Source organism: Pocillopora verrucosa, chromosome 8, assembly GCF_036669915.1.
Source record: "Pocillopora verrucosa isolate sample1 chromosome 8, ASM3666991v2, whole genome shotgun sequence".
In the NCBI taxonomy this organism is placed as follows: Eukaryota; Metazoa; Cnidaria; class Anthozoa; order Scleractinia; family Pocilloporidae; genus Pocillopora; species Pocillopora verrucosa.
Window position 1 is genome coordinate 8,111,905 of NC_089319.1, and position 24,472 is coordinate 8,136,376.

The 24,472-nt window shown below is 41.4% G+C and overlaps 2 protein-coding genes across 2 annotated transcripts in view; both read left to right on the top strand.

Annotated features, from left to right (window-relative positions):
• The window catches only part of LOC131793182 (uncharacterized), a 28,037-nt gene extending 23,115 nt beyond the window's left edge, over window positions 1-4,922 (top strand). Inside the window, exons 25-27 of the mRNA XM_066171306.1 lie at window positions 57-228; window positions 490-735; window positions 1,285-4,922. Of these exons, the coding sequence (XP_066027403.1) occupies window positions 57-228; window positions 490-735; window positions 1,285-3,074 (2,208 nt within the window). The 3' untranslated portion in view covers window positions 3,075-4,922. The remainder of the gene's footprint in view (window positions 1-56; window positions 229-489; window positions 736-1,284) is intronic.
• A 679-nt stretch (window positions 4,923-5,601) lies between these two features.
• The window catches only part of LOC131793231 (uncharacterized), a 103,783-nt gene continuing 84,912 nt past the window's right edge, over window positions 5,602-24,472 (top strand). The window contains exons 1-18 of the mRNA XM_059110649.2: window positions 5,602-6,542; window positions 8,875-9,065; window positions 9,370-9,507; window positions 10,030-10,189; window positions 10,935-10,976; window positions 11,485-11,591; window positions 12,483-12,522; window positions 13,527-15,406; window positions 15,753-16,055; window positions 16,498-16,537; window positions 16,762-17,421; window positions 18,215-18,424; window positions 18,701-18,969; window positions 19,060-19,262; window positions 19,648-19,836; window positions 21,835-22,134; window positions 22,531-22,887; window positions 23,367-24,442. Of these exons, the coding sequence (XP_058966632.2) occupies window positions 5,801-6,542; window positions 8,875-9,065; window positions 9,370-9,507; window positions 10,030-10,189; window positions 10,935-10,976; window positions 11,485-11,591; window positions 12,483-12,522; window positions 13,527-15,406; window positions 15,753-16,055; window positions 16,498-16,537; window positions 16,762-17,421; window positions 18,215-18,424; window positions 18,701-18,969; window positions 19,060-19,262; window positions 19,648-19,836; window positions 21,835-22,134; window positions 22,531-22,887; window positions 23,367-24,442 (6,907 nt within the window). The 5' untranslated portion in view covers window positions 5,602-5,800. The remainder of the gene's footprint in view (window positions 6,543-8,874; window positions 9,066-9,369; window positions 9,508-10,029; window positions 10,190-10,934; window positions 10,977-11,484; window positions 11,592-12,482; window positions 12,523-13,526; window positions 15,407-15,752; window positions 16,056-16,497; window positions 16,538-16,761; window positions 17,422-18,214; window positions 18,425-18,700; window positions 18,970-19,059; window positions 19,263-19,647; window positions 19,837-21,834; window positions 22,135-22,530; window positions 22,888-23,366; window positions 24,443-24,472) is intronic.

Sequence of the window (24,472 nt, forward strand, 5' to 3'; positions counted from 1 at the left end):
TCGAGTTAATTATCAAAGGGGGAGAAAATTAATTTAATCACTATTTCCTTTACAAGGTACACGAGATAAAGCATTACTGGAGATGGTTGAGTGAGACATTCATTCCTTCTATAAAGCCTAAAGTTCACTACGATAGTTCGACGCACTATCAAAAGGGCTATCTTGCAGACATTCCAACCGCCTTTCTTTTGGGTGTGGCGCGTCTAAGGCAGCTGAGAATTAAAAAAGGCAAGTCTTTTTTTTTGTTACTATTCATGGACCAGAGGAACTTCGTGAGAGGGCCACATAAAATGATTGTGAATAACATTCAAATAACAAGGAACGTCTTACGTTTTCAACGTGCATCCCATTGTATTACGAGAAGTAGGTGTAAACCAAAGACAACTTTTATCCCAGTCATTCCAAATGTTGTGCTTGAAATTCGAGTATTTCACCAGTCCCTTAATTGGCTTTGGTATTAATAAAGATTAAAATGACTGTCTTTCTTAGATACCTGCGTATACAAACGCGTTTCACGCGACATAACCGAGTGCAACGACTTCTACAGCATAAAAGAAGAGGACGATGGCTGGTATTTACCAGGTTGGAAGGCCACACAAACCGCAGGAGCTCAATCTCAGTCCCTCTCTTCTCACAGGCAAGCTTCTCAGTTAAAAGATCCTTGGATCTATAGAAGCGGAGAGGAGCTGAAGACATTCCCATATTGGGGTTACAAAGGAACGTATAGCGGTGGAGGTATGACATGCGCATGTACTCGACAGATCCTTCTTTCTTTATTAACGAGTAGTGGAGGAACTGTTTGACAAGATAAGTTGAATAAAATCGTGAGATTTTCAGCGAGCGAGAACTACATACTTTAATTCAGAACCATTGAGCGAGGAGTGTGTAAACAATGAAATGCATAGACAAATCCACGCAAGACCTTACCATCTGTCACTGAAAGTTACGATCGAAAGAAATGGCATACCTGTGAATTCTTAAGTGCATTGCTTTTCCTTTAACTCTATCATGATAAGTTCAGTGCCAATTTCTACCACATGAAATTGTTTAATTATTTTTATGATAAGTTCAGTGCCAATTTTTTTATCGTAGTTATCTTGTATTTATTATGAGTTTAGACTATTTTTTAACACTAATTTTTTTAACCAGCGAAATAATCAAGGCGGCTTATTTTAAGGAATCTTGTATTGTGTTTAAAGCTGTCCTCAAATTGATTGAATTGACTTGTTCAATGTAATTCATTTGGAATTTGTATTTAAGTTAAAGTTTGTCTTGTTGTTGCAGGATATGTACAGAAATTTCCACAGAATCAGGATGTCAACAAATTGCGGAAGATAATAAGAGATCTTAGCTCACAAAATTGGTTGGACCGCTACACAAGAGCTGTCTTCTCTGAATTTGCCATTTACAACGCAAACACCAACTTGTTCTGTGTTGTCACTCTTCTGTTTGAACAGCTCCCAACGGGAAGTCTGTCTCCGTATCCTAACATTGTTACCCTTCGTCTCTTCAGGTACGTCGGAGGCGAAAAGGTCTTCGTGATAACATGCGAGGTTGTGTACTTTTTGTTCACTTTGTTTTTTGTGGTTAGAGAGGTCAAACTGGTGTTGAAAAAGGGAAGGGTACATCTGAAGAATCCGTGGAGCATTCTGGAAATCCTTGTTACTCTTCTTTCACTCTCTGCAGTGGGACTGTATTTCGCAAGGTTAAAACTCACCAAAGATGCGTTGAGGGATATGAAAAATGACCGAGCTGACTTCATCAGTTTCCATTACACAGCTTTCTTGGACGAGTGGCTCAAGTGTGTCATGGGCGTTATCGTATTCCTGTCATTCTTGAAAGTGTTCCGTCTCTTGCGGTTCAACCGGCGCATGTCGATGCTACAGCAAGTCCTCAAAAGGTCCTTCACCAAATTGATGTCATTCATGGTCATGTTTGCACTCGCGTTTGTAGCCTATGCTTTTCTTGCATGCTTGGTGTTTGGGCAAGAAATGAAAGCGTTCGGAACATTTTTGAGAAGTTGTACTTCTTTGATGGATACATTACTCGGCAAGTTCACATTAAAGGAATTGTCAACAGCCAATCGTATTCTTGGACCGATTTTCTTTTATACCTATACACTGACCATGTTGTTTGCTCTTCTGAACATTTTTATTTCCATCATCAACGATGCATTTGCTGAAGTTTGCAGCGATGTAGAGAAGCAGTCTAACGATTACGAAATACTCGACTTTATGGTTCATCGGCTGAAGGAGGTATTTGGCAGGACAGATGGCCACGCCGTTCCACCAGTCTACAGGGAGCGTAAGAGTAAACTGGAGACTAATTTAGATAAGATCGCCGATGATGCAGATAATGCAACTCACTTCATGAGGAACATAGCATTTGAGGATATGAGGGTGACGCGGTGGTTTCAATTGGAAAACTGCACAAAAAAGAAGAAAAATTTGATGCGGCTGCTAATGGAAGTGGATTGGGATTATCACGAGGACGAACTCTGTGATTCTATACCAGTGTTCGAGAGGTTCCTTGAGAAGTACAGCGAGGAGGAACTGGAGAGAATTCTGCAGCATTACCACCAAAAACGGATGGTGGAGGACATTGTCTTCGATAAACTCAATGCTACTGGTGAATTCGACAACTCATCCGATGACAGTAACAGTGCTAGCGATGACAGCAACGATAACAATAGCGGAATCGTCAGCAACGACGAAAAGATGTTTGATGACGAGATGCCTTTGGAGGACGAAGACGGTTGCAGAGAGGAATCGAGGATTACGAGGCCAACACTCAATGCTAGCCTTTACAGCACGGAAAGCCGTCAGCAATCAGGTCTTGGTACCAAATTTGAAACGATTGGAACTCGAAGTCCCTCCCCGTCAATTGTGGATTCAGAGACAGCAACTCTGCTTGCTGGTCTTGCCACAGTGATGAGTGGCAAAGAGCTTATAAAGGCATTGAAGGATGCGCAGAGGGAAGTAGAAGATCGCTGGGTTGGTGACCCTGAGTTAGCAACCAGTTTCGAGAAGCCTTTATCCTGTGATGATATCAGTTCACTGACGTTTGACTGCTAAAAAGGAAGCTCAGGTGAAGAGGACGACGGATGAGAGAGAACCGCAACAAACTGAATCAACGAATGGAAACTAATTGAATAGCCTTTAAAAGCAAAACAGTGAGGTATTTTAGTGGTTTTGGTCCGAAATCAAACCACCATTTGTATAGTTGAAAGTGTTTTAAGTCAGACTTTAGAGATGCCTATGTCGCGATGATATGTCGGCAGATTCTAATGAATTGTTAGATAAGCTTGTTAACACTTATGGAATTGTATTTCTTTAAGGTTTACAAATCCATAGAAAGTTTTTCATTTTATACATCAAATTTTAAGTGTTAATGTGAACGTAATTTTTTGATCCTCGGCGCTATTTGTTACTACTAGCTATACGATTAGGTGTGTACCATTTCAGTGTTAGTCGAGTAATGATCGATATCCAAAGAAAGAATTCTAATTTAACTCCGAAGCCGATACGCAAGAATGCTTTACAACTTCAATTATTCGAATGGTTTCTAAATACAGATGAGAACCTCCACATCTGTTTTTGTGGCTCAGTTGACACAAGCATGCAACTGGTGTCAGGGATGCCCAGAAATGTTTTTGCTGCAATACCTAAAATTGCATTTTAATTGTACAGATCAATTCGTCTTTTAACTTTTGTTGTGGAATAAAACACTTCCTTGATCAAGCCTAGTTTCGAGCGAGGCAGAGAGAGAACCAGTTTTTTCTCTTAAAAAGTAAAAATTTATTGCTGCAATGATTCCGCATAAGGTAGCAAGTTTATCGTGGTGGAGATGAGCAAGATATTTATAATGATGATATGAAGCTGAAAATATTAATTCTTAGTAACCGAGCGTGATACATATATCTTATCAGACGTTTTGGTGTGTAGTGTCGCTTAGTATTTTACAAGTTGTACCGTATTTTGACGACACGGCACAACTCGTAAAATTTCTCAGCGATACTACATTTTAAAATGTCCAATAAGTTATTTATTATCCAACTGCTTTTTTTCGTGCTACGTCTTTCTTCTCCGTCATTTCTTATAGAGCGGAAAAAGCAAAGCGGATAGAAACGCGTAGCGCGCGCACCCGACTGGCTAAACAGGTTTTTTACAATACAAAATAATGAACCGTCCAAATAACTGTCCAGTATCTCAGGATATTTGTACTATTCACGTGTTATTTGTACTCTACTTTGTGCAGTTGGATAATGAAAGGGAATATTGGCCTGAGGATTAATATCCTTCACTACGGCTCGAGCAAGGGAGGTAAATACGAAGTTTATTGTATGGTACTCCAATCAAACTTGTTTATTCTGAATTTTCTGGCTTCTGTGGAAACGGTCCATATGGCAAAACACGGATCAAGTAAGAGCCAATCAGAACACTCGGATTTACCTAAGGACTATCCGGCCATATGATAAACAATTTCATTGACAATTGAACACACATCAAAAACATTTGTTTAACAACAAAAAAAAGGAAATTACGAAACACTGAAGAGCGACAGTATCTTGAACACTAGACTTTTTTTTGTTAAGGTGGGTTAGAGGTCGAAAGGATGAGAAGAAGTGATGAAATCTGGACTGAATTCCAGCACATGTCATCTTGCAGATCTACCTCTGAAAATTTGTTTCGAGAGGCTTCCCTCAAACAAAAGTGTAACTTTCCTTTGAAATTGTTAGATGTAATTACTTGTCCGTTTACCTCACCTAAATTGTTGTTGCTCTTCGCCGAAATAACAACGATACACCACGTGATACAAACGTCATAATCATTTAGCTGTCAAGCTGTTAAGGAGCTCGGCTCATCTTTTATGGAAGAGCAGTAACCAGTAAAGTAATGCTATTTTTAAATTTAATGATACTAATAAACGACAAACAAGGTACATGGTTCAGGTGTTAGTGGTTCCTTTCCCTTACATGGGTTGAAAAATTACTTTACTCGGCATTACTCATTAACCAAGAGCCGAGCGAAAGGAATTCTTGTACAGTCCTACATTCCTGATTCCTTCAAATTGAAAATCCGTGCAGAAAAAAAGGCAGCAAATAAATTAACTTGCCGAGACAGTAAACGGAAAATGTGTTTAATGATTTGTGAAGTCAAGGGTAAATGTTGATTACGTGTGAGTAATTTCTGATCTTCCGGTGGGGGTTGTCGTGACAAAGACTCTTGTCGGCGGTAGTAAGTTTTGACATCTATTGTTCCAAAAATGGTTGCGTTAATTAAGAGTGTTTAAGACGTCAATAAAGAGAAAAAAGAGAAAACGCGTTAAAAAAAATCATTCTGAAGGTGGTCAAAATCCAAAAGCAATTAGGAGAAGACAAATCTGAGATAAATACAGCAACTACGTGCTGCTAGCCATTTCTGAGTCGTCAAGTGTCTGTTCCGGGTCACCGGCTGAGAAACAATAACAGAACAATATGGATTTTATTTAACGCCCCGTGACCATGTTAATGGTTGCGTAATGAATATTTATGCACGCGCAGTTAGGAAATTGCTTTATTCAGGGGTTATTGGAGTACTTCTTGACAAAAGATGTCAAAAGCTGTCTTGAATAGCAATCGGGACATTGAGATTCTCTGATCTTTGAGAGGATTTTTAGACGCAGCTAGAGGCGTAAACTCTACATGCAATTCTGGTGTATTTAAAAACCTCTTTAGTTCATCGGACGCATCTCTGGATCATACAAAATCGCCCTCTGGGCGCTCAAAGGTTCGAAAAGTTATCACAACACGACGAGTGACATGTTCAAGACTCGTCGGAAAAATGCCCTTTTGGTTGCAGTGTTGCTCCTACTGACTCCCAGTTTTGTTGTAGCAACGTTATCTTCGTGTACAAGCAACTCTAACGCAGACATCTCATCACCATGTAAGTTTGCACCGGGAGTTCATTCTTATACCTCGTTAACTGTCCGTACTGAAGTCTTCCTGGAGACAACCTCTGGCTCCTCGCAGCATTTCTTTAATGTCTCTCAGACGTTTGACATTAAAGCAAATGGCAGATTAGTTCTTGATTATAACAAGGAAAGTGGCAGTAATCCTGGTGCGGGTGTGTTGACGAGTGGAAGCACCGGTAGATCTGGCGGGAGTTACGGAGGCAGAGCTGGCGCTGCCGCTAAAACACCGCTATCTACATCTCAGGCTGAATCATATGGTAGCGCTTTTGTCGTCACACAGCCTGGGAGTAATGGTGGCGGCGATCCAAATACACGCGGGAGAGGAGGAGGTTTCCTTAAGATATACGCTCGTAAGCTTGTCGTCGCTGGAACAGTGCAGGCTAATGGTCAGCGCGCTCAGCAGAATGACGGTGGAGGAAGTGGCGGTGGCATCTCTGTAGACTGCTTCGAAATCGACGGCAACGGAAGAATGGAAGCTTCTGGAGGGATGGGTAGCGGCGAAGGGGGTGGTGGAGGCGGTGGAAGGATTTCGGTGCAGTTTCAACACGGTTCCTTTTTAGGCCAAGCAAAGGCGTACGGAGGCAGGACGGGTAAGACAGAGAGTTTCATCTGCTTTATTTTCCGTGATCGAGCTTACGACTTCCGCTTTGACTGCGTTCCCTTTTGCTCCTTGAGACAAACCTGTGACATTTACATGACAGAAGACAGCAACAGCGACTTCTATTAAAAATCCCCTAAATTTGTTTACTTTCCCACAGATTATTTCCAAAAGTTTTCGCACATATCAAACCTCAATTTTTATCTGGCCCAACAAAAGTGTGATCGTAATAAACCACACTTGAATGATTCTGAAAGCCAAGCGTCTAGGCGAGGGAACATTAACCATTAGAGACAATAAACGATGGCTATCGGAGAGCACCCATTTGTCTGATAATTCGTGAAAAAATAGATGTTTTCGTGTTGGCGATTACATTTCCGTTGCATTCTCGGATAAAGCCTAGAAATTAGTGGAGAAATCAATATTTGATAAACGGAATATCATTCTTTTTTTCTGCCAATTTAAAGGAGTCGGATCACTTTCGCATTATAAACAAGGATATCATTAGTATTATAAGCGAGGATATTATTGACCATTTAATATCACTGATATCATTTAATGATCTTATCAATATAAGAGTGAGGTATTTTCTTGTGCAAGGCCTTGCAACAAGTCGATATGTATCTCAGTCTCATCGGCTTAATACGCCAATAAGATTTTTTTTGTCAATCAGTTGAAGAAATATCTAAACTTTGGCCTCATAAAGCAAAATCGCTTTGATCTCGATTCTTGGAAAATTCACTATAACTAATTAGCTGGCAACCGGGCACAGTCTTGATTGGACAAACTGCTCGCGGTGCAAAAATGTTTTCATTCGTCTCTTTTATGCAGGAGTTCCTCTTAAACTAGAACTCAATGCGATGTGTACATATTTTTAGAATTTCTTTTGGTATAACAACCTCGAGACCACCGAGTGCATTTCATCAACACAAATATGTAGAAGTAATTTCCTCATAATTACAATATTCTTATCAACACACAGAATAAGAGCTTGTCATTACAAAAATGTAGCAAAACACTTGAACTTTTTTCTCCCCCGGGCAAAAATCACAAAAACGATTGTTGTGTGCAGTCGTGCTCGTAGCATTTAAGTGTTTGTCAAACTATACGTGCGTCCAACATCGCGTCTGATAGCGTCACAGAAACCATTTCCGCTCCCACAATAAGGAACTTTGCTTTGTGGCACGTCTTAATTAAACATTAAGTTACGAAAACAGTTTCCCTTTTAATTCTTCTTCACTCACCCTAATTAAATTGATTATGACAAGGAATTTTGGATAGATGTCGAAACAATAGCTTAGGAATTTTTTCCGTTTTAGATCTCGGAAACAGAACAAATTACTCACGACAGGACTGCGAGATGAAATGAGGTCTGATACGTGAAAACTCTATCAGCTTGATGGAGTGGTCGGGAAATGCAGTGTCGTATCTATGAATTTTGGCTTAAGATTACACACGATCGCATGTTATCGAAAGTTTGCGCTGAGTGAAAGCTTGTGATTACAGACTTGAAATGTAACACTTAAATTTTTTACCCTCGGGCAAGATTTTTAAAATTTACGGTCGTTGTCGTTGTCGTTGCGTTTTTTCAACCACGGGCTTAACCTATCTAGATTTAATAGGCGTTTTTTCGAATCTCTGTTTCTTTTTTATGATACGTGCGTCCGAAATCGCATTATTTCGTGTTTCACTGCGTCAGGGGTTTGATTCTTTTATAACTCATTGACGTAATCGCTGAAATCAACAACAAAGAGGCCAACAACAACAATAAGAAAACGTCTTAGATTTTCCTTAAGCAACAATAAGAGCAGCAACGAGATGCTTGTTACACGCGCAGCAGATGAAATATCATGTAAAATTGGGTTTTTTGCTTGTACAGAGCGATAATTAAAGGAAAATCAAGAATGATGTGCTTCAAGGTTGAGACATATTTGCACGTTTGGGTCTTAAATTCATGAATGTGCACCAGGTTGTTCTTAGGCTTTTCCTAAATAACCGTGGTTGTCAGCAGAATCTATATTTCGGTCCCGATATTTTGTACACGAATCAGGGTATTTCCGGGTTAAAATGTTATCTATAATTTGGGCTTCCAGATTAAACAATATCGTTTGCAAAGTACGTGACCATTAGCTGCTGTTGTAAGTACTAAAAAAGCGCAAATCAACACTCCAAAGAACGTATTTGAAGGTTATAGTCTGCCTCGTTGGAATTTCACTTTTAAAATATTGACGTTGCCACAGCCGTATTTGACATTATTACCGCACCTCGTCGTGATCTGTGGAAATCGATCGCAGTTTTTGTCATTCATTCATTTATTTTTTCAGAAAATGAAGTTAAAGCGCAAGGTGTAGCTGCTGGTTCTCACTCTTTAACTGCTTCGTCAAGGAAGAGTGTGCCTACCCCTTACCCTTCATCCAATATAGTCTACGACCCCTCCAAAGGCCGATTAAATTACCAGGCGTCCCCTGGCGGATGGATGCCAGCGACCAATAATATTGGATCTGAGTGGCTCGAGGTAAAAATTTGTCTTGAGCTTGTTTCTCTTTGTTATTGTTTTTGCAATGTTAAAATTCGACCGAGACGAGAGACTGATCATTTTTTTTATCGCCTAGGGGGTGGGGGTTTAGATGAGCAAAGGCGAAGCGGGTGGCGAAGTCAAAGGCTTAGTGACGCATAAGAGGAAGAGGCGAAAAAAGATCCCCCTGGCCTCGCGCTTGCTGTTACGGGCATTTTTTGTGTCGATTACTTTGAACCTCGGTCACCATCCCGGCCAGAAAAGGGTCTTCAGGACTAATTATATTCTAAAATTTTGTGAACAGGTTCGGTTGTCTAAAGAGGCTTACATAACTGACGTGGCTACTCAAGGTCGATATAGCGGAAGTGAATATACCTCTTCATATACGTTGAAGTATCTTGATCCTTATATCAGTTCACCAGAGACTTGGAGAGATGTAAAGGTAAGAACTTTGTGTGTCCCAAAGCAAATACTCTGTGGCTCTTATAGCTATATAAAACGGTAAAAATTCGAGATAAAACTTTCGAAGTTTTCATGTAAGAAAAGAAGTACAAATCCAAATGCAGCACTAATTTTTATTGGCACAGTAGGCAATGGACAATTAGTTCTTTACTGAGAAGAATTTTACAGTATGTGACATCAAGTCAGTAGGTAGATTTGTGTGTAGTCACGTTTCCGTCACACAATACTTAGCAGTGGGTACGTCACTTTTGTGCTGCTGCTTTTCAACCCGAACTTCCCGTTTAAAAGGTAGTTCTTTGTCGTTTAAATTTGTATAACATCAATTGTTTTTATTTACGAATTTATATGTAATTCTATTCAAATAGAGAGTGAGCAGTTATGCTGTTATAGCTTGGCAAAGACAACGAACTGATGTTAAGTGTACTATTAAAATGTTCCTGTTTCTTGTGAATTAATTCTATCATCTTCGTAAAAATTGGCGATTATTTTGATAATTTTTTAGGAGAATGGTGAGGTAAAAACCTTTACAGGAAACTCGAACACAAATACAGTCAAGCAGAATGCTCTACCAACAGATGTATATACGAGAGCTATTCGATTTTATCCGAAGGCATTCAGCGGTGGAATCGCCCTCAGAGTTGAACTATATGGATATGCTGCAGGTTTGTAAACATATTTTGACATTATTGCTGAATGGAAATTACTTAGATGTGTCGATAGAGATGCTAATCCTTCCTTGGCTGTCAAATGTTATGAAATTCAGTCAATTAACGTCGTTTCATTTGCAAGGCTGCTCCGGTGCATGCGGAGCACGGTCTGTTTCCACAACTATTGAAGACCCAGTAGCAAATGATCAAGCGAGAGGAGGATAAAACGGCGACTTTTCCCTTTAAGGAAACTTTTGCGGCCCAAAACGCCGCTTTATCAACTCCTTGCCCGATTTTGGTCTTACAGTTACTGTGTAAGGAAAGTAATGTAAAATTTTGCGTCACACAACGCGTCACGCCAATTTCGGTTGGAATGACTGACGGGTTTTTGAATAGGGAGTGCTCTCTCTACTTGGCAAGTGTGAAAAATTACTAAATCTAATTCATCTAGAGGCGAATGTGTGTAACTGTGGTTAAATCGTTTTAAATGTTCCAATTTTCTTGCTGGGTGTCAGGTGTATTTCAAAACTGTTATCGGGGTCTTGAAAATGCAATTCATGTCTGCAGCCAAAATTTTATTACCATTCCGGCCGATCCTTAGCCAGCTAATGAATCCTTAACGCCATTTTTTCTCTCTTCGTCATGTCTCTTGAAATTCTTGACCTCTTCCACGTATTTGTCTAGGAAAGGGGTGCAAGGGGAACATAAATCAATTTAATTTGCCTGGCGACAAAAATTTACACTGTTTCTTTCATTGCAGATCTTGCCAGTAATCCTGGTTGCAGCTACGTGCTCCCTCAAGGTTAGTTTAATCATATCAGTTATCAATGAATCGCTACATGTGGTTGGTACCTCTGCAGTATACAATGTTTATAAGGATGTGGTTAAACCTTAACATCCAGAAGTGATTAACATGCAACTTCTTCCCATGATATCTATACATTATTCAGAAAACTGGTGGTGAGAATACTCGAACTTATCCGATAAAGATTGTTATCTTGATATAACAACAAATTTCCGTAACTAGTTTACTAGGAAATCTCTAGTAGCTAGAGGGGAGAATTAACAATCAGATCCTGAGAGTTGAAGGGTGAAGTGGGGGAGAGGGGGCGAAATATGCCCTTGTGGTCTAAGTTCCTAACTATGTACTTCCTTCCTCTGCCCAAAGAAGGTTCACTTTCAGTGAAAGAAGGCGGCGTGAGTTTCCTACACCGATTACAGAACTCAGCGAGGAAAACCGTACACAATCCTGGATTACTTTTGACAGTCGATTAAAAATGGAACTAACATGCAGTTTTGTAACTCTTCAGATAACAATCCTGAACCCGGAGGACCGGGAACAGTTTACTTCGACGGCTACAAAAGCGGTTCCAGACATCGAGTGCTGAGTGTTGACAACCAGGGAAGGCGACCGAGGGTAAGTTTCAATAGCTTCTACCGCAAGAAACCAACGGAAACTGTTTTGGCGAAAAATGAAAAAGATCCAGAGAGACAAAACAAACCAAATCAAGCAAATAATGGACCAATCATTCTTTATCGCCTTAAAAGGGGGGGGGGGGGGGGGGGAGTTTGTAGGATCTTAGTTGTGTCACGATTAAACTTACCTGGATCAATATCAGTATCTGGGCAACTGCCCACCTACCCCTCCCCTAACCCAACAACGGTCAATTGATAACAATTTAGGGTTAATGTTGGGTTAGGGGAGGGGTAGGTGGGCAGTTGCCCATATACTGATATTGATCCACTTACCTAATCCCCCAATAAAGCTCTGTTATTTTTGTGATTCCCCCCACATTGGCAGTGGTCAATTTTCTGTGGTCCCCCCCTTTTATGCTCTGCTGGCGACGACTGATCCGCCCCTCTCCCCACTCCCTAAAATCCATGTTGTAATACTCCATCCCCCGGAGATAAATAACGACAGGTCCCTAAAAACAAACGAAAAGAAATAATATAAAAAACACACTAATATATGCACATAATAAGCCATAGCAGTTGAAGGAGGTCTAAGAGCGTATTCGATCCCCCGTTCCCATAGAGAAAGAGATGAAACAAAATAAGCGAGATACCCCACATTCTAGCAGACCGTTAGTGAGGGACAGCTCCATTAGAAGACTGATTTCTCTGCTAGAAAAAGAAACTAGTACTGTTTCACTTTAATGGCCAGATGTCTCTTCTTGTTTCACCCTTAGTTATGGTTGTAACGGTGTAATATCTATCTCATGAAGTTTGCCAATATCTTTTTTATTGCGATATGTATTTTTACATACAAAGAATGCTCATTAATAAGGCTGTATTTGCTTACTTACAGATCAACAGTTCATCAGATGTCAGCGTGTTCTTGCAAACAGGTAACCTAACTAATCTTTGTCATGGCCTCGTTGGTCTAGAATGTTATCACTTCGCCTGAGGTTATCATGACAGCAGTACCATATTATCAAATGCTCTACCAGTTGCAGCGACCAATGAAAACTTAATCAACGTAAAACGTAATCCCGTTTTCTTGATGACCAGGTGGGAGGTCGAGATAACCGGTTACTGCCCCAGCATTTTGAGTAATCGATGAGTAATCGATGTTATTGAGAGAGCGAAAAAGAAGACTGCATAAAGGAGGCAGTTTTGACCGAATGGGCGTGGTGAATAATGAATAACGCATTTATCAAGTGGGTAGAAGATTACACCAAAGAAAAGTTAAAAAGATTCACGAAACGCGGAATAGTTTCCTTTACTTTGTGCTATCTCCCAGAGTGCAGTCGGTCGTGTGAAAAGGGCTTGCTTAAAAAAAGGCAGAGCGAGGATTTCTCAGGGGGGGGGAATTTAGGAATTTTCGTGCAACCTACATGATTATACCGGGGGTTATACCATGTGTATTAGTAAGCCCGTGTTCATGCGGTGGCGAGGACCAGCAAGTGGATTATATAGCCCGGGAATACATGTATGCCATACAGATTCTTCAGATTTGTGCGTTTTCAAAAACCTTAAGTAAAAGATGCTAGCTGAATCCCCCGCTGGTAAAAAAGGCCCATATCTCACGCCCTGTTGGTCAATCAGAACGTAAGGCTCACTTCATCGTGCTCGATCACGCAGCTAACCCCTGGATAAATTTAGCTCTCCGGTAAACTTCGTTCATTTTAGAATTAATACTAGCAGGGAAACTAGACGAAAACCGTCAGTGAAAGTTATAGAGATATGCTGGCTTCTAACAGGAGTGGACTGGTAGACACCTAACGGTATTCAGGGTGAGGTAGTCTAGACGGGCTTCCATGCTCACGAGAGACTAAGCTTATTTTAACAATTTTAATGAACAAAAAAGTGATTGCTCTACGTTAACTGGGTAATTTAATTCCTATGGTAGGTGCTGCGGCCTGGGTTACAGTCTCCGCTGACCATAAGATAGAGGAGGTGGAAGTTTCAGGAGGAGCTCAACTTGTCATCGCAGGCTCAGCTAAAAACCTAACTGTCGACAGCATAACGGACGACAACACTGGGTACTTGTATCTACTGTCATCCATGCAACTGCAAATTAGCACACTTTTGTCACCTTGCACGCTGATATATCACGGAGCAGAGCTCATCTTATCCGACCTAGCACCAAACGTCTCTCTTGAACGCTCGGTTGATGTACATGGTACGCTTTCCACTCTTGGTGCCCCGAGTGTCTATGTGGGAGCGCAAAAGGGAGTGTTTACAATGCATCCAGGTTCTGGCCCAAGTTCGCTTAGCTTTGGAGAACTTATTATCGAGTCTTCAGGTCATCTCCAGCTGTTGAACTACGATAAACAGTCTCCGGCCTCCTGTCGCTGGTCTGTAGCTCTAACATCCTCCAAATTCACCTTAAGCGATAATTCCAAAATGGACGTCGAATGTCCGTTTAATCTAACAGGCGATCAAATGAACATTGGGCTCAACTCTGCACTGAAAATAGACGGTAACAGCTCAGTTTCGTACATTTCCATGAACGGCGTCTCTATACGTGGCACCTTTGATCCAGGAGTTCTTTCCCTTTTAGAAGGTTGGAAAACTCTCAGGATTGAAAGATACGGTGATATGAGCTTTTTCCCTCATGGTGACGTTAGAATAAACACATTTTACTCGAACGGGAACTTCCACGTAGAAGGAGTCGTTTACCTAAGAGGGAGAGATCCCGCGGTTACTCAATTAATCGAAGTTGACGAGTATGGAAGTGTGCAGTTTGACTTGCCCCTTAGTTCGAACTCTTTGGTGTTTGTGCACAACAACTCACACGAGTTTGGCTCCCATGGCAGACTGTCACTAAACGGAGTGTCCCTCGTTCATGCTGACATTGTTGTTGTTGATGGAACTTGGTTGCCAAACAAGTTGAAAATTGAACCAGGATGGAAAGAACTGACTGTGGAACACGGAGGTAAATTTCACTTTGACCCGGTTGGTATTTTTCAGCTCAACAAGCTTCTCCTTGACGGCGATGTCAAGTCTTTAAATGCGGTAAAAATGGAAGGTTTATCCCAGCAGAAAGTCCAACAATGCGAAGTTGGATTCCATGGTACAGTACTTATCGATTCAGCTGACCTTACAACAATTCTCTGCGAGTATGTCCTACTGTCAGGAACCCTGCGGGTCGGGAACTTGTCAATAGGCTCGGTATGGAATGATCTACACGTAAATGGCACAAATGGAAAATTCTATTTCGAGACCTCAGAGCCCCTGAACATCAATCAGATACGGGTCAGCGGATTAATCGACACCGGATCAGCGATCGGTCCAAGTGCCCCGCTAACTAGCGACAATTTCACCATCGAATCAGCAGGAGAAGTAAACATTCACTTTCAAGCCCAACCTGCCATAACTGTCGATGGTGCCATCAATTCTACTTTGTACGTGACCACTTTGGAAGTAAACGGTCTTTTCAAGCTTGGCTCGCTGTACCTCATTACTGATAACCTTAGCGTTGGATCATCGGGGCGCATTTCTGTGAACGGTGGCGGTGCTCAAGGAGGAATGGGACCTGGAGCCGGTTCTCAGAAAGATGGCGGAGCCTCTGGGGCGAGTCACGGTGGACGAGGGGGACGTGGGTCGCAGACACTAGCTCAGCAGCTGATCTATGGTGACATTTTCTCACCAGGAGGGTGGGGAAGTGGAGGTGGTAATGGCAGTGGGAACAGGGGCGGAGGACGAGGAGGTGGAGTGATATTTCTTCAAATCAACCAGACATTTGATGTCAACGGCGTGATCCAGATGAATGGACTTCATGGACAGGTAAGCCGATTTAGGTTCTTTTCATTTACCCTACAAGTAAATTAACCTTGCCAATCACTTCTCCTTCGTAAACCTAAGGGTTTCAACAAATTAAAGTTTGTTTTACGTGACATTTCATTGGACCAAACAAGACTTTTAAATTGCAAAGAAAACAGCAATTTACTTGATGTCAACGTTTTTTAACATATCAAACAGTTTTGTGTCTTCATTCGTGGTCAGCCTATGTAGTTTCGTTACGGAATATTAGCTGATATGAGTGATATAAAACATTTTGTGATGTAAGTTGAATACTAAAGAGATGTTCTTGGACCATCGTCAATGAACGTTCTTCCCTTCTATCTTTTAGACTTCCACGAGTGGCGGCGGAAGTGGTGGGTCTCTGTGGGCAACTTGTCAACAATTTACCGGAAGCGGTAAAATCGAGGCCAAAGGGGGTAATGGGAACACTTATGGCGGTGGTGGTGCTGGGGGAAGAATCACGGTAAATTACGTCACTGGTGGTTTCCATAGCGACGGTACGGATGCCTCTGGGGGACAGGCTGGTTCTGGGAGTAATGTTGAACACGGAGGACCTGGAGTCATATACTTGGATGGGAAATCACCCATTATAAAAAACCTGCGCATTGACAACAAAGGACTAAAGCCACTGGTGAGAGCTTCCTTTTATTTTTTCAATACCTGAAAATTCCTAAAAGTTGTATTTTAGCTCTTATCCCGAGGAAAGGCGAGAAGATAGATATTCCAAATACTTCAAAATGTTTCGTTTTAAAGAAATCAATTATCATTTGGAGCTTTTTAGTTATTCTCTCCTAGGAACTGCTGGTTTTATAATGTTCAAGACGTAAAAATGAATACTCAATCCAGAATAAGATTGGTATTTTCTGTAATGTCTGGAATTCGAATACTACCGGGTCAGCGCTACATAAAGACGTGGCTGTCAGTTTTACAACGGGAAAGTGGCCTTTGATCGTACTTTGTAGTCTTGACTGTGTGATCAGTAGTGATGTCTAAAACAATCCATCTCTCTTCACCGAGAATAGCAATGTCTTAAGAAGGTTTTTATTTTCTTTTACCTTTCCTTTGCGTTGCAGACTTCACTTTCGGGAGATTACAGTACATTCATATATTCAGGTTTGTTACTTGCTTATTTCATTATGAATATTTCTCAAGTCACCGTCTAGGTTGAAACGAAGTCAACTGAAAGATGGTTTTTCGTACAAGTAAATTGATTTTAAAACTAAATATCTATCTAAATTTCGAGGGATGAGGCCACAAAAGTATAAATGTATTTTAAAGTCGGAAGTCGAGATATCTTACTTAAAATTCTATGATCTTTGAAATGTTATTTCCATTAGGTGCTGTCGCTTATCTCAACCCACCTTCGGATAATTTTGTTTATGATTTTACGCTGGTTGAAGTCTATGGCGGGGGCCAGCTGGTTTTCCCGCGCGCGGGAACTGAAGTGCGCGTCGATACCATAAATGGAGATGACACCGGATACATACATGTGCCTCCTTTTAACACCCTAAACGTGACGGGAACGTCGGAATACAGACGCATCAACGTCACTTGGGCGCCATTTATTTATGAGGACGCGACGTTTGTTTTACCAAACGGAACTGTCGAAATCCGAAAGGCCGAAAGTTTACTTTATCCGAATATAGAGCGAAGCTCCCACATAAGCCTCTGGGGAAGTGTGTTGGGGTTTAAAGCACATCTTATGGTGGCCTACGGAGCAACGGTTTCCTTTGAGAACTCCTGTCCACGTAATTTAAATTTTGTCGGAATAACCGTGCAGAAGACCAGTCGGCTTTTGTTTAAGAGCAATATGTCAGTCGAGGCCGATGGCTGGACCGTAGAGGTTGCAAAAGATAATGGACCAGTGTATCGTGATGGTATTGTGACTATAGAGGGTGATGGATTAATTGAAGCGCGAGCTTTGACAATTAAAGCTGCGTCACTGATAGTAGATCCACGAGGAAAATTGACACTTGATGGAAAGGGATACTTTGCTGGTAAGCTTTTAAGTTTTGAATCTGCTAGTTAAATAATCAGTTAGGAAGTCCATTAGTCAGTCAATGAGTCAGTGAGTCGGATAGCCAGCCAGCCAGCCAGCCAGCCAGCCGGCTCGACAGTTAGTTCCTTAATCAGGCTGTTTGTCTAGTCAGTAAGTAAGTGAGTGGGAAAGTCAGTCAGTCCGTTCATCCTTTCGTCCGTCAATTGGTCATTCAGTCATTCAATCAGTCAGTCAGTCATTCAGTCGGTCTGTCAGCTTTCCTGTCCGTCCGCTCGTTTTTCTATCTGTTTTTCGGTCTAAAGGGGGTAAGTTTCTAAAGAAACAGTGGTGCTGCGTCGGCGGGAGAGTATAACAGGGTGATTTAATATGATCAACCGATTGGAAACGTAAATTTAATACCGTAAAGAGTTTAAAAGCTCACGTTTCGAGCGGTAGCCCTTACATTCGCTCTAACGAAGGGCTAACGCTCTAAACGTGAGCTTTGAAACTCTTTACGGTGGCCAGTATTATCAACTCAGTCGATAATACTGAATTACCCTGTTATTCGGTCTGTCCCTGTTTTTTGTTTGTTTGTCGGTCTGTCTATCTGTATCTCTACCCGTCTGTCCGTTTGTTGGTCTGTCTGTCTATCTGTCTTTCAGTATGTTTGTCTGAATTTCCCTAAGTCTATTTGTCTGTTTGTTTGTTGGCCCTGTCAATCAGCCAGTCAATTAGTCAGTGTAATTAGTCAGTCAGCTTTTAGTGTTTGCAAATCAGATACTCCGACTAATCACACATCCCGAACTATAAAGGTTCTGGCTCTGGTTCCGGATCGTCAGACGGATCAGGAGCAGGTCATGGAGGCACTGGCGGAAACGGGAGAGTGACCACGACAACAGGTATACCATACGGTGATTACACCAATCCTCGACTTTTTGGAAGCGGTGGTGGACTGGGCTCAAATGCTGGCTTTGGAGGTGGAGCACTGCTGCTAAAGATAGTTGATACCTTAGTGGTGGAGGGTAAGTCGAAATAAACCTAGTATTCTGTTAACTTGCAGGATAACAAACGCTGAAAAACGGTTCCAGGGAGTTCCAGTGCTATCGATATTGTCACTCCAGGGGGTCCACCAGCTGTAAGCCACTAGGTTCAAAATGGGCGTTTGCTTTGCCGTTTGTATCCCTATTCATGTATGGCTATGATTTAAGTTGAAAATCGTTCATGGATGTTCTTGTCCCCAAGCTAACCTCATAATTCATAGCGATCAACGTTACACTACGAAAGTTATTCTCTGTTAGGAACCATAACTGTAAGTGGAAGCCAGGGAGTAAGTTCTAACTCAGGTGGAGGCAGTGGAGGAAGTATCCTGATCCGTACTCGTGCCCTTGAAGGCTCAGGAGTCATAGCTGTCAACGGTGGCGCTGGTAATGGTAATGGGGGTGGTGGAGCAGGAGGAAGGATGGCTATCTACTGGCAGGACAGGGAATGGTGGCGCGGGTCCTTGACTGCATTCGGTGGTAGCTCTTCTCAAGGTGGAAATGGCGGAGCAGGCACAGTGTATCTTGTGGTAAGAAAAATTTTATATTCAGAGGGAACTATGTGTTGTTATCCTAAATACGTTCTTAAACTTACCTTGGTTTTTTTTGTCTCACATCAGGATACTCAACATGGTGTGAACAACAGGACTCTGATCTTCGATAATAATAACTTGAGTCCAAGTGCCATGGAGATATCAGATTATTCATCACCCTACACGAATGGTGGAAGAGCATGGATACTACCAATAGATCAGGAGTTTGAGCTGGAAGAGGTGCATATATTGAGGAAGGCTCACGTAGCTCTCCACCCTAACATAACCAGGTAACAATAACAAAGTTTTTTTTTATTATTAATCGTTAAGATTTGGTCGTAAATTTCCTTCTTGGTTTCATTTTTTGGTTTTTACCTCTTTTACTTGGAGATAGGTAATTAGAAGAACCAAGTTGCAAAGCAGCGATCGACTTCCTGCTCCATTTTTTCGGGAATTTTTTCTGACAGTTAATGACAGTTTAACACGAAATGAATGGGCGTTGTTTCGCTTTTTGAGTTGTAACTCAGTAACTGGGTATACAACTGTGCGTCATGCATTGGTTACGTGCATTTCCTCAAAGAGTAACATAGCAGATTTAGTTGAACTCAATATTAGGGGAAGTGTGACCGTGAGAATTGTGTTCAATTTTTTATGGGAAATCATCTTTTTTCACAGACCCCATGGATTGAAGGTTTACAGCTTTGTGGGTGATCGCACAGGAGTTCTTCACGTGGGTCCAAACCAGGTTGTGATTGGTCAGTTTGCTGATCACGAGTTGTTTGAAGTAAATGTCTTTGTTTACAGAGACGGACACTTCCACCTGCCACCGACTTTCGCGTGTTACGGTATCGATATCACTGTCAGGTTAGAGAATACAATAAAATACAAATTTCATTGGCCATTCATAAAGAGAAAGGTGTTTTACATTTCCAAATAAGTTAGTTTACAATGCTTGTTAAAAACAATATTTTAATAGATAGCAAGGGGTCCTGCAGAAACCACGGGGCTTAAAAAGAAAGTATTGGTGATAATCTTTCATCATGGTAACGATGGTTAAAAGAGATACATTGTATTAAGGTTTTTATATGGTATTCTATGGATGTGCGATTTGGTATTCAATCTCCATAAGCTTTACTGTCGCCATACCCTAAAATGAATACAGCCCATTCCAAAATAGAATGTCTTTTAATAGTTTGTGGCCCTAAATCTTTCCAAGTGCAGGTACTAACGTCCCCCTTTTACTGAAGCATTTAAGAGGAATACCTCCTTTATTTCAGTTATTTTCATTAAGGCCTGAAATATTGCATGCTTAACTCTTTAACCTGTGAGAGTGACGAACATCTAATTTCTCCTTACAACATCACTCTTGAATCAAACATTAAGGTCATGAGAATAAAGGAAATGATCACCAACTAAAGAAGCTCTTGATTGTTAAACAAATTCTCCTTGTCATAACCCTAGGAAATGTCCTGGGAGTAGTATGGAGAATATACATACTGATGTTAAGGAATAAGGGGTTAAGAAATAGATTCCATGTTACTATGCATCTGTGCAATAATAGATCACAGATGACGTCAAAATGTGGTAAGAACAAAAAGGTAGCTCACGAGGCGCAGCCAAGTGTGTTACTGATGTTGTTGCCACATTTTGACGTCATCTGTGATTTATTACTGAACAGACATACAGCAACGTGCATTAAATTTATTTTATATAATTAAGCACAAGTCTCTGTAAGAATCAAACATCTTGGGAAATGAAAATTTTCAATCCCCCTTCAAATTTTGCATGCAGTTAGGCGCTCAGGGGGGAATGCACAAAAATACCCTTTTTAAAGGTTGTAGCACTCTTGTTGCCATGGTAACAACGGCTGCTTGTTCGAGGCCTGGGGCCTCATCATCATACAAAAACGTCGCAAAAAAAGAGTTAAATGTTTCTTTCTCTATCTCAAGCTAAATACAACATTACAAATTGGCATGTCTACCATACATAGTGAAATCATTCGTCTTCACTTTAATACATTTAATTTTCCCTGGGAGTGAATGTGAACTCACCAATAGATTATTCATCTCGGTACAATTTCGGTCATTTTCGTTGTCGGGTAAAACAGCGAAAACGTTTATCTGAATTTCTCCAAAAGTACACCGATTCTGGAACTGAAACTACCCACCTAGCTGGTTATAATATACTTGTCTTTAAATATGTAAAAATCTCTGCGGGCCTGCCTCTACTTTTTATAGGGGCAATTCGCGAAAAAAGCTCAAAATCAGATATTGCATAATTTGGCGATGTTTACATCTAAAGTTCTCAATGACAACGTTTCAGACAAATAAACGTGCGAGGCTTTGAAAGAAATGTTATCTTATGAGCAATATCCCGAAGAGAAATCTCGCCTCTGGTTGTCATCTTTTTCATGCACGAAAATGAGACCTTAGCCCACGAACAAGCAGCCGTTGTTACCATGGCAACAAGAGTGCTGCGACCTTTAAAAAGGGGAATTTTTGTGCATCCCCCTTGAGCGCCTAACTGCATGCAAAATTTGAAGGGGGTGGAAAATTTTCATTCCCCAAGATGTTTGATTCTTACAGACTTGTTCGTAAGAAGCAAATATTGTCAATGATGACGTCATTGTACGTCTATCCTCAAATAGATCAAAAGTAAGGACCAATCAAAATGCGTACGTAAGTTAGCTTAATAATGCATGCAGTCTTTACTTCAATTGAAAGACCGTAGAGATATCGTTGTTACTTTAATCTTTATTAAGATAAAAATAAAAAGCTTAACAACCGCACATGCTTTGGAAAGCACTGCTTTTTCTTCGAACGTCTTAATGGTCATGTAGACTTTGTCTTCTCTTTCTTGCAGAGGTTACTTGGGCATTGAAGACATGACTATCGCCAAAAGCTGTCGACTCTTCCTGGCTCTAACAGGTTCTACAGAGCTGGCAAACAGTGAGGGAACTTACAGATACAATTCCCTGACGGTTGCTGATGGGGGAGAGGTGACATCAACATCAGATGTCGGAAACAACTCACTGACACTCGACGTGGATGATATCACAATTCGAGGAGGTGGAGTGCTCCACATGGTGCGCATGCGTATATTTGTCGGAAACTTCACTGTGGATGATCTGGGTCACTTAAGGGGTGACACGTTTGATAACAGGTTTGTTGAATGGGGCACTTCCATAGCTTCTGTGTCCTAACATAAGGAGTTTTCGTAGTTCACCTGGATTTTGAGGACGTCGATAATTTATAAGAGGTTATTTGTTGTTTAAACTCGATCGTTCCCATAATATCCCTCTACTGTTTCTCACTATAACTTGTTCGGTGAGGTTTTCATGCAGCTTGTGTCAGAATGTATTGTTGAACGACATACGTGAGACCGAGAGATTCGTCACAACGAGTTCTCAATGTGTTAAAGATCAGTTAGCCTAACGGCCCTTTTCATTTGAGATTTGGTTACAGAGGCATTAATTTCACTCAGTAGTGTTGATGATAAATTTATGGTTTTAGTTACTCTGCGGAAACTTCAGTGAACGCTGTTTTCTTTCCGTTTTAGCTGCACTAGCGGTACAGGTGTCACAAATTCTAATGGTGGGTCTTCAGGTGCAGGGCATGGTGGAACTGGAGGCCTTGGAAGGTATGGAACACGTGTTGGAGTGGCATACGGTCACGTGTACGAACCTGAACACTTTGGATGTCGAGGCGGAGGCTCGGGGGGACTGGGTGGAGGGATAATTCGTATGTCTGTGAGAGGGACTTTGCAAATTGACGGAACAATTAGCTGCAACGGTGATAATGGTCAGCAGTCTCGATCTGGTGGAGGAAGTGGAGGAAGTATATGGATTGACACCAGTCTGATGAAGGGATACGGTACAGTACAGGCTAATGGAGGTAGCGGCCATGTGGAAACAAGGTAAGAACCCTTCAGTGTGCTTAACTGTGGGATGATTTTCTTTGAAGGGGACATAAAACATTGCCCTTTAAACCATCGTTACTTTTTTTAATCCAGTCACTTTGGTTCATAGACCAACCTGCAGTCTAGATTCCTTGGTTTCCTCAAATTATTTTGAACTGTGTTACCCAAGATAAGTTCAAATTGATTTGATGAGTGTTCTGTTTTACGACAGTGTTGATACATCTTCTCAAAAAGGAAACAGACATACAAGCAAACAAATCAATTCCAATTATCATTTTGACCTCAAATTCATTTTCAAAGTGAAAAATTAGCTTAAAACGCTTAGGGCGCATTCTTAAATAACTCACACAGGCTCTTTTAATTTCTATACGCTGTCAACCTTTATGCTGAAGTTTTAAGGTGAATTTCCAGGGTTATTGACAACTGTTAAAAATGCACTTTGTATCAATATTCAGTATAATTATTCTGTTTTTCAGCCATTCACTTCATGGCGGTGGGGGAGCAGGCGGACGGATAGCAGTATACTTCAGAAGTAACAGAACTTACAGTGGGGTTTTTGAATCCCTGGGAGGAGATTCTACCGGAGACGCTCTCCCTGGAGGAGCTGGCACTGTGTTCCTATATCACCTTATTCATAAACATCGCACTCTTCTGATAAGTAATGCCGGGAGAAAGGCGTTACCTACTGAACATTTGGTCATTAAAGACTATTCTGAGCCAGCCTTGATATCGGGAAAAACTTGGCTTCTACCTAGCTCTGGAGAACATAATTTTTCGCGCAATCAAAATTATTACTTTGAGGAATTGCAGATTTATGGTGCAGCTCACTTAGCTGTGTTAACCGAGCCTCATAACCGATCGGCGACGATATATTTCCGAAATATGATCGGTGATCGCACTGGGACCATCCACGTTGGCTATAATCAGACCATGGATTTGATCCGACCGACTATTGATTTACCGTTTAATGTTCGTGTATACCGAGGCGGATTTCTAGGTCTTGCTCCAGCGACAGAAGTTCACGGAGTCGAGATTCACGTGGACGGTGTAATTTCGTACGTAAAGAACCTAACTTTGCATCATGGTGGCCTGTTAGCGTTGAATGAAAACTCACGCACTGGAAACGAGGCGACGGAAAATGATTTCAAGTTCGACTTTCTGCGTGTACAGTTTGAAGGAGTCATTCAGATGATGTCGTCACCTGTGACACACAACGGGATGAATTTGACCGTACGAGTGCTTCACATTGAGGGTGGTGGCAAAGTGGAAGGCAGTGATCTACGAATCCTAGCCGAGAACATAAGCATCAATACAGAAGGTCAGCTAACTGTCAATGGTCGCGGATATAAGCACGAGGATGGAACCGGCGAGGGTGTTCATGGTAAAATTAACCGGGGACTTGGATCTGGAAGCAGCTCGGGAGCCTCTGGTGGAGGACACGGGGGAACTGGAGGAAGGGGAAAGCACACGTCTAAAGTAGGATTACCTTACGGAAACATGTACGAACCAATAGAATTTGGAAGTAGCGGGGGAGGAGTAAACAAAAAGCAAGGTGAGCACAATTTGGTTTCAACTATGAGTA